The sequence below is a fragment of the Belonocnema kinseyi genome, chromosome 1 (assembly GCF_010883055.1).
Source record: "Belonocnema kinseyi isolate 2016_QV_RU_SX_M_011 chromosome 1, B_treatae_v1, whole genome shotgun sequence".
Taxonomy (NCBI): domain Eukaryota; kingdom Metazoa; phylum Arthropoda; class Insecta; order Hymenoptera; family Cynipidae; genus Belonocnema; species Belonocnema kinseyi.
Genome location: NC_046657.1, coordinates 87,513,758 through 87,523,636, shown reverse-complemented (window position 1 = coordinate 87,523,636; position 9,879 = coordinate 87,513,758). Strand labels below are relative to the sequence as shown.

The window sequence follows — 9,879 nt, the reverse complement described above, 5'->3', positions numbered from 1 at the left end:
ACTTGAAAAGCGATTGACCAAGTGTATAGAGCTCCAAGGAGATTATGTTCAAAAATAAAAAAAAATTTACCCAAAAAAAATTGTTTTTATACTTCATTCTAAAGACTTATTGAACTACCCTCGTAGCTTTTTTGTTAATAACAATAGTTGTAAACAATAAGGGTCAGTATGGAAAACGCTACCCAAGATAATTACATTCCTTATGGTAAAATTTAGATATATTAAAAAAAGTAATCGCTAGTAACTTGAAAATGGTGGCTTTTAGGCTAGGGTGTGTTTATAAAGAATACATTGTTTATAAGGCCATAAATAAATAATGGCTCGTCGTGCGAGAAAATATAAAGACAGTAAAATGTTCAATCACGTGGCAAGGATAAATAAAAAAAGTTGAAGTCAATTCTGGTAATTGATGGTCAATATTTATATCAATTGTTATAAACAATTTTGCTAAAGAAATTATGAACAGAAAATTATGTTAATAATGCCAGATAAGGCTTTCGCAATAATTTGAAGCAGCATTATGACACTGGGTGATCTGGATAATTGTTTATTGATAAATGAAGAGTCTAAACGGTTTCCTCTTAAAAAAAAAACAATTTTTAACAGCAATTTAAGGAGAGAAGTTTTCATTCGATCGGAAGACTTCTTTTTCTCTTCAGGAGTTATATCTTTGATATAGACAGTGTACAAGTTTTAATTTTTCCTGAATTATACATTTGGAGGTAACACTGTGCAAATATGACAATTTTGTTTAAAAAATCATTTATTGATAACGCTTCACATTGCAAACGGTTCGTCGTACGAAAGCAGTGCAAGATGCAAGAACGTTTCATTTTTGCTCAACCATGTTAAAAATTATTTTATACATTTTTTGTATATAAATAATTAAATTGTTTCAAAAAAAAATTTAATGAAAATTGACACACATTTCGAAAACTTACTGAAGAGATTCGTAAACATTGACCTTTTTGGCCTTTTAAAAAAGAGTAATCTCGGGGACCTATTAGTGCATACAAAAGTGTTAGTGGCTACATTGCAGGCAGATCTTGAATTTTCGTGTACAGGTGCGCAGTTGTGCTCTTCCTATACATGGAAAAGTGTGCGAGTGAGAAAGTTTGTCAAATTGACGTAAGTTAGAGAGGTTATGTTCGTTTGTTTTGATATAGGTGGCAAACTTTTTTTAATTTCAAGTTATAATTATTTAAATTATGAAAGTGTCTATTAATCCGGTTAAATGAAGGACTTCGGCGTTAAGACGTGTAAAGTTAAAATAGTGCATTGTAAAAGTGGTAAGTATGTAGTCTATAATGAAATTGTTTGCTCATGAAATCTTGAAATTGTAGTACATTATTATTTTTGAAATCGTACGTGGCATAATCCGAAGATTTTTTATCCTAAAAAAACATGTATAATTAAAAACATAATCGATCTAGTTACATAAGATCGCGTCAATTTGACGAACTTTCTCACTCGCACACTTTTCCATGTATAGGATGAGGACACCTGCGCTCCTGCGCACGAAAATTTAAGATCTTCCTGCAATGTGCCTACCACTTACGGTAATGTTTCTATTGCCAGTCTCGAAAGGCTTCCCACTGGCAGTTGGGTCTCCTTATTATTCCTTCGTGAATAAAACATACTCTATATTTGAGACCTCACTGAAGTTTGCAACGCTAAAAAAACGAATTTACACAAAATTTGTTTTGCGCGAGACCTAAATATTAAAAAGTCTAAATGGATCTATTTAATAACCGAAGGTACCCGCAAAACTTTCACCCCCTAACGCCTTTGAAACACACCCCAATCCTACCCATAAAAATCTAAAAAATCATACAAAATGACAAAACTTCTACACCCAAAATGTTAGTCTTGATTATAACATTTAGTGTTCCAGTTGATGTGCAAAGATACGTTAAAAAGTTTCATTACCTTATCTCTTCCGGAATCCAAGATAATAAAAAATGTAAAAAATGTTCAAAAAATCCCCTAAATTCCAGACCAAAAATAGTATGCTTCATAATTTTTCCATTTGATGTCCAAAGGTACTAAAAAAAGTTTCATTCTCTTATCACTTCCGGAACACCCTTTTCAACCCTCAATCTAATAATGAATCACAAATGTTGTACATTACACCGTTCTTAATTACACCGTTGGCATTTTGCAATTCTTGAAAGAAATTATTCGACTACTTTCACTGGCTAAAAAAGTAATATCTTGTAGCAAATGTAATCATTGCGGCACCTAATAGGAAAAATTTAAAGTTTTCAATTGACTGAAATTGTGTTAAAATTTGAGAAATTTAATCATGAAGGACCGCTCTCTCTCTCTCTCTCTCTCTCTCCCTGCAAACTATTAATCATTAATGATTTATTTAACCCCAGACGTGAATTGTGTACTAAGGAAACAATTTCCTAAAAAATATTAACATATTTTCTACAAGAATGTAAATTTCCCAAAAAATACTAAATTTTTGGACAAAAAAAAGAATTATTAGCTGAATTAATAAAATGTTTATTTTAAAAAGTTAATTGTTAACAAACAAATTAATTCTTAACACAATAGATTAATGTTTAGCCAAATAGTTAAATTATGATACAAAGTCGAATATTAAGCCAAATAGTTGAATTTTAAACCAAATAATTGAATTTCAAACTAAAAAAAAAAAACAAGAACATAGTTAATTTTTTTATGAAATAGGTGTATTTTGAACTGACATAATGAAGCTTCCAGTAAAAAAATTTATTTTTACCTAAATAGTTAAATTTTGAAGAAAAAAAAACTATAAATTTGAAAGAATTTGGTTGACTTTTTCATCTATCTTTTCTTCAGTTATTATTTCTTGTCTCCAATCAGCCGAAAAGGGAGGTAGTTTTGAAGTCTGGTTTTGTAATTGTGAATCTTTTTCATGTTCATTCAGCATAAAATTATTCATGAAAAAATATGTTTCTGTTCAGTCTTAAATGAAAAGTAATAACACTTAAAACCGAAGAGATGGAATTTGAACTGGCTAAATTTATTAATCACTTAAAAATATAATATAAGAAGAAAAAGAAAGAGTTTTCAACTAGAGATGAATTTTTGAAAAAAGTATATGAATTTTCAACAAAATATATAAATAGATTAATTACAGATCATACGTAAAATAAAAATTTTAAAGTAAAGTTCAAGGAAAGCCCACAAATAATATGATGTATTTAACTATATAGCGTGTGACGCAGTGCAATCTAATAAAATTTATATTCTGTTATATGAGCGCCCCTAACAAAAAAACTCTTCTCGTTATAATGCAGCCTATGGATCTGGGGAACGGTTCAGATAGCGAATCGCTAGTGATGAACTCGAAATGATTTCTGCCTGCGGTCCTGATCGGCGAGCTTTACCGCTTTCGTGCGTTCACGTAGAAGCTCGCATCTGGCAACGTCGAATTTCCAGGTGGACTCTCGGCCACTCAGTCTCCGTTCTCGCGAAGCTGGCATAGAGCACCCTCGCTCGTAACGCTCAGTCCCTGGTTGAACCCAGGTCTGACTTTACTTAGACCGTCTAGTCTGATATGTCTAAGCTGTTTCAAGTATAGCACTGATTACCCAACCCAAAAAAATGCTGAGTTCGATCAGTACATTTTTTGTACGTATTTCGAAAAACTAATTATAAAAAATAATAATAAAACACTATCAAAGCAAAATCTTTTTCTAATCACCTTAACAGTCTGGTGCGATCACCCCATTTTTTATATATTATAAAAAGCTGCTGGATGTCTAAAATGATAGGAAATGACAAATGCACACTATCAAAACATGAATTTTTTTCTTAACTCTTTCACAGTCTGGTTTAGCTCGAAGCTGGTGATGATCTTTCCACGAAATAAGCAAATAAGTGATTCGATTTTAATAAAACGAAATTATAACTTGCGATAGTTTAGTGGACATGTCGCACGGTTAATATAATGGATAGTACAACAATTTGCAGCAAATTTACCTAAAAGTTAAGGAAAACTAACGAAGCAATATTGAAGAAATTTTGCATCGCAATATTTAGATAATGTTCTGAAAACAATATATGAGTATTAGGGTGGCACTTGTTCTTCACTTTTCTACTTTCATTGCTCTCATCCCCAAGCTTTGTTCGAATGCCCAAAAGAATAATCTCAACATTTGAGTCAAATCGGTTAACATTTGGGGGTGTTTCAAAGAACATAAAGTTTGCTATTAACTTAGTATCCGAAAATGTCAGTTTTTTGTCAATATAATTTTTAGACGCGATTATATGTTACAAATTTATATGTTATATGTTTATATGTTACAAATAATAAATTGTCACAATTTTCAATTTCACGTAATATCGCGGTTTATCAACGCTTTTTGAAAGTTGTTTTTCATAAATAATCATTGATATTATTTATAAGTAGAGATAGATGTAAAATTTGATATACTTTAGACCAGATAAAAGGCCGTAATAGCGTTGAGAAGATCCTTTAATAAATTTTCTTGTCGACGTTTCGAGAGTTAAATAGTCTTCTCATCAGGAAACAGGAATCTAATGTTAAAATATAAGTCCTCAGATTTAAAAGATAGGAAGTCAATGAGTTGGTGGAAATAATCATGTTCTTAAAAGATTCTAATCTCGAATTTTTTCTGTGTTATTATTATTTGAATTTTAGCATTTTTGAAAAATTAAGATCAATAACACGGCCACACAGAAAAAAGTGTGCGGATCTGGTAACAATACACACGTATTCCTATGGATTTTGGGGCGCTGAATTCAAATTCGGTATCAAAAATCACCCATCACGTCATGGTTGAGCCATAACCTCAAAAAATGACGAAAAATCATGCACTGAGGAAAATAAATCTCAAAATAATGCCAGTGATGCAAATTTTCACTTCAAAAACATGTCGACAACTGTGAAGGAGCAACCCTTGCCTGATATAAACTTATTTAACATAACTTTACCCAACAGCAGCTGACCTCACCTAACCTGAATTAACAGAAATTTATTGAACTACACGTAAAACTCTGGAAGCATATTTTCCCAGTAGCAAATGTGTGCTACATCGAATGGGTCAACTCGAGCCTAACCTAGAAATAAATCTAACCTATCCTAACCTAACCTCACGAAACACAATTAAACTGATTGTGTTGTCCCGTTGTGTTTGCGGTACCGTTTGAATCAGCTTGGGCTTAACCTGCAAAGAGGTCAAACCTATCCTAACCTAAAAAAACCTGACCTAAGCTAACCTAACTTAACTTCACGTAACAGAATTAAACTCATTGTGTTCTCCCGTTGTGTTTGCGGTACCGTTTCATTTAGCTTAGGCTTAACCTACATAGAGGTTTAACCTATCCGAACCTAACAAAACCTGACCTAACCGAACCTAGCCGAATGAAATGCAACCATGCGTGTAGCTATGTAAGCGTACGGTTCTCAGTCTTAAATGTGTGCTATATTTAATAGGTTAACTCGATCTTAACCTACAAATGAATCCAACTTAACAGAACCTGACGAAATTTTGCTTAACGCAACACAACTTAACTTAAGTGTTCCCGTTGTGACACAAGTAAATTCATTTTATTGTACTACAGGTGGTTAAAAATTTAGACCCACATTAGGTTCTGTTAAGTCAGATTTATTTGTAGGTTAAGATCGATTTAACCTATTTTAGGTTAGGATAGGTTTGGCCTCTTTGTAGGTTAAGCCCAAGCTGATTCAAACGGTACCGCAAACACAATGGGACAACACAATCAGTTTGATTGTGTTTCGTGAGGTTAGGTTATGTTAGGATAGGTTAGATTTATTTCTAGGTTAGGCTCGAGTTGACCCATTCGATGTAGCACACATTTGCTACTGTGAAAATATGCTTCCAGAGCTTTACGTGTAGTTCAATAAATTTCTGTTAATTCAGGTTAGGTGAGGTCAGGTTCTTTTGGGTAAAGTTATGTTAAATTAGTTGATATCAGGCAAGGGTTGATCCTTCACGGTTATCGACACGTTTTTGAAGTGAAAATTTGCATCACTGGCATTATTTTGACATTTATTTGCCTCAGTGCATGATTTTTCGTCATTTTTTGAGGTTATGGCTCAACCATGACGTGATGGTTGATTTTTGATACTGAGTTTGAATTCAGCGCCCCAAAATCCATAGGAATACGTGTGTCTTGTTACCAGATCCGCACACTTTTTTTTGTGTGGCTGTGTAATTGATCAACATTAAAAATTATTCACCAAACTTTTCAATTTGAATTTGAAAGAGGAAATACAACGCACGTTGCGTATCATATTGAAGACTAACTACGAGTACTTCCAGTACTTCGAGTAGTATTGATATTATACAATTCAAGAACACTCAGTCATTTTTAAAATCATTTTCAATGGTTGAACAAATTTGTATTTACTCATAGATTTTGTTCAGATGAGTCGAGAAATGAACATACACGTTGTAAGTACTTCAATCAACGATGACAAAAGAATAGTTCGTTTAAATAATTTTATATTTCACGCAAGTAAATGGATTTTTGTTTCCTGGATAGATCACCAAATATTGCAATTTATTTGTAACAACAAAAGAAAATCACTCATTCCCTATAAACAATATAATTACTTATAATATCATTTTAATCCCCGCGCAAATATATGTGTAACTCTGCGAGTGATGTAAGATATTGTATGCGAAACCATCATGTTATGAGACTATTGTCCCCCCGTAAAAGTGAGCATCGAATAGCCCTTTCCCTAAATGGTATACATGAAATTTTTCGAAAGCCAGATATTATTTATCCTTAGATTTTTGGGATACTCAATCTTGCTTTGCGTCTTTCACTTATTCATTTATGTTGAGAGGTTGCATTTTCATTGTTTTTTAATGATTTTGAGTTACGAAGATTTAAATTTATAAAACTTTGCTACGTGTTTGCTGATAATTGAAGATTTCAAGGATTCAACTGTTGTAGATTGTTGTAGACAAAAACATGCGATTGATGTGGGAATGATCTGTTTTAACTGAGATTGCTAATTTTGTATGGCGCGCGATTTAAAAGTAGTTCGTTTGAAGGAAAAGTTTGTTGAATATATGCCTACAATAAATTAATGAAATATATTGCGCGTTATTGAGTGGCCATTTGTGGAACTAATATACTGGCTGTGCGGTGGCGTTGAAACTTAGTAACTGCAGCTAGCTGTATGGTATGGTAAAGGGCTATCTTAACGCCTACTTTTCTGAGGGCGTAGTAGGCGCATAACATGATGGTTTCAAATAAATATTTTTGGTCGTTCTAAATACCCTGTTCATTTTCCTGACATATACTACGAAACGTTTCATGATTGACACTTAGCAATTTGTATGCACTTGAAGATTGATCAGCGCCTGATCTGGGCCAGACTAGACTGTCAATAAGATAACAAAACAATTTATTTCAATAATATTAATTTCTTATTTTGTATAATTTTAGACAAGCTGACATTTTTTCGAAAACGTTACAAAATTTGGCTAATTAACATGTTGAAATTTGTATGTTATAGGTAGCTGACCGGCGCCATTTCTTGCCAAGATTAGACTGTCAACACAATAAGGGAAAAATTGTTTTCATTGCCTTAATTTTTTATGTTTAGTAATTATTGAAAATTTTTCTTATTTTGAAAATAGTGATGAAAATGTTGCTGACACTTGTAAATTTTTATGTTATGTAAAGCTGACCAGCTTTAGATCTAGAACAGACTAGACTATAAAGAGTATAGGATCTAGACGAGGCCAGATCTAAGCCAGATTTGACATTAGAATTCCAGAATATTTTTCTACTAGGGAGTAGGGCCAACACGAAACTCTTACAAATATGTTGCTTCTTTGCTTTATATTCAATAGTTCTTATTCTCAGTTAAATTATATTTGTATTACTATAACTTTTTATAAATTTCTATTTCTGTTTACCTTTTTAATACTGATTTCACAATTGGCTTTATTATTTAAGTCGTATTTTGAGTTTCATACCGTATTTTCCATATATTGTATAATAGGGTGGGTCGAAGCAAACAAATTTTAAAAATCTAATTTGAAACCATATGCAAAAGTAGTGTATTGGGAAACTTAAAGAGTATAGATTATAATTTGGTGTCTCTTACTTAAGGCCTTCTGAGTGCGCGTTAAGGAAATGTGTTTGAAAAGAGGATCATTCTTATAGATTTTATATTATTGTATTTCAAAAAACATTTTTAACTACAGAAACGTCGGGAGAATTATTTCAAATATTTAAGGTTTTTCTACTAATACAAATACACTAGAAAAAATTTGACATGCTTAAAAATTAATAAATGTAAGCACAGTCAATTTTTCAAAGATTGAGTTTTGTGTTTTTGCAAATTGTCAATTTTCAGTCATGTCCAATTTGTTTCTGGTGCATTTGTATGATTATAAAAGCCTCAAAGATCTGAAATAATTCTTCCGCCGTTTGTATAGATTTTAAAAATATGTTTTGAAAACAGAGGTCTACTAAAGCTACATTATTTCCTAGAGAAAGTTTCTTAAAGAACTGTCAGAAAAAACACTTTCACATAGTTCCAAATTTGATTTCCAAATTTTGGTTTTTTCGACCCACCCTAATATATAATGCATCATCAATGCACATACACATTTCAACACTATAACACTATATAACACTATAACAGAAATTTTTTCTTGCAAGCCTAACATACCAATACCTAACTTCAGTGGTTACCATTAAAGTACATAGAGGGCGGTAAAATGTCAATGATAGTTACGTTTCAATTAAAGATAAGAGTATTATTTTGTGATCAAAATACACCACTATTTGCAAGTGCCTTCAGTCCGGCTTGATGTTAGTCTTTGCATTATGTACATTTATATAATTACAGTAATATAATTATTACAACTTATAAGCTTACCGTATTCCAATACTCCCCAAGCGTCAAGCCAACAAGGTAAAGTAAAACTATTCCAATTTTAAGTAACAACGTGCCTTCAGTCAGGATCATCTTCTTGGGATGAATATGTCGATAAATCGGTATTTGAGGGTTCGACCTGCAGAACTTGAATAAGGATGCAGATGACAAGCCGGTGAAAGCATCATTCTGTCGGGAAGGCATCGCCACATGGTCTCAGAAAGCCGTCTTCACCAGGAAGGTGTGATTTTGACGCGGCACCACAACTCCACTCGTACTTGTCCTACACTCACTTGCCTGATTCCACGCGAAGTCTATAAATACGGGCACCGACTCTACGGAGGAATTTAAACAACGCACGGAAACCCCTATCGCTACCGCTGGAGCGAGCGAGGATCTGCCCTACAAGATGCTTGTGATTTTAGTCTGTCACAAAGGATCGTAGCTCGACCGTCCAGGTCTGCAATTGACCAAATTCGTATTTATATATGGATAAATATATCAATTTAAGATATTATAAGGATAAAATCATTTTTTTGCCACTGTGATATTACAGGGAAACCTACACTTAAAATACAAGTTATTTTGCTTACAATTTTACAGACAGACTGCCTGAAATATGAACAAAAGTTAAAGTCATTACAGAAATCCCCCCTAAAAATATAACATCTAATAGTTTGACGAAATCCCAAAAATATACCTGCATAATATTTGTCACTTGCTACAAATTGAATTCTTTGCATGCTCACAGTTTTTCTGCGCAATGTTTGAAAATTATGATAAAAATCTTGGTAGTTCATTGGAACATACGCTACTAAAAGTTCACAGATTTGACATTGTGCTTTGGTTTATAGCCCAGTAAAAAAATCTTAAAGTGGTTTCACCGCTTTTACAATTAAAATTTCCGCTCTGAGGTTTTTAGTTGTGGAAAGCGCGCGCAACTACCAAAGTCAAAAATCTACTGATTTTCTAGCAGATTTATATATTCAGCA

At 32.8% G+C, this 9,879-nt stretch overlaps 1 protein-coding gene across 8 annotated transcripts in view; it reads right to left on the bottom strand.

The window, feature by feature from the left end:
• The window catches only part of LOC117169010 (prostasin), a 297,259-nt gene extending 288,093 nt beyond the window's left edge, over window positions 1-9,166 (bottom strand). For all 8 annotated transcript variants that reach the window (XM_033355110.1, XM_033355118.1, XM_033355065.1 and 5 more), the window contains exon 1: window positions 8,891-9,166. In XM_033355110.1, the coding sequence (XP_033211001.1) occupies window positions 8,891-9,091 (201 nt within the window). In that variant the 5' untranslated portion in view covers window positions 9,092-9,166. The remainder of the gene's footprint in view (window positions 1-8,890) is intronic.
• Between the last annotated feature and the right edge of the window lie 713 nt (window positions 9,167-9,879).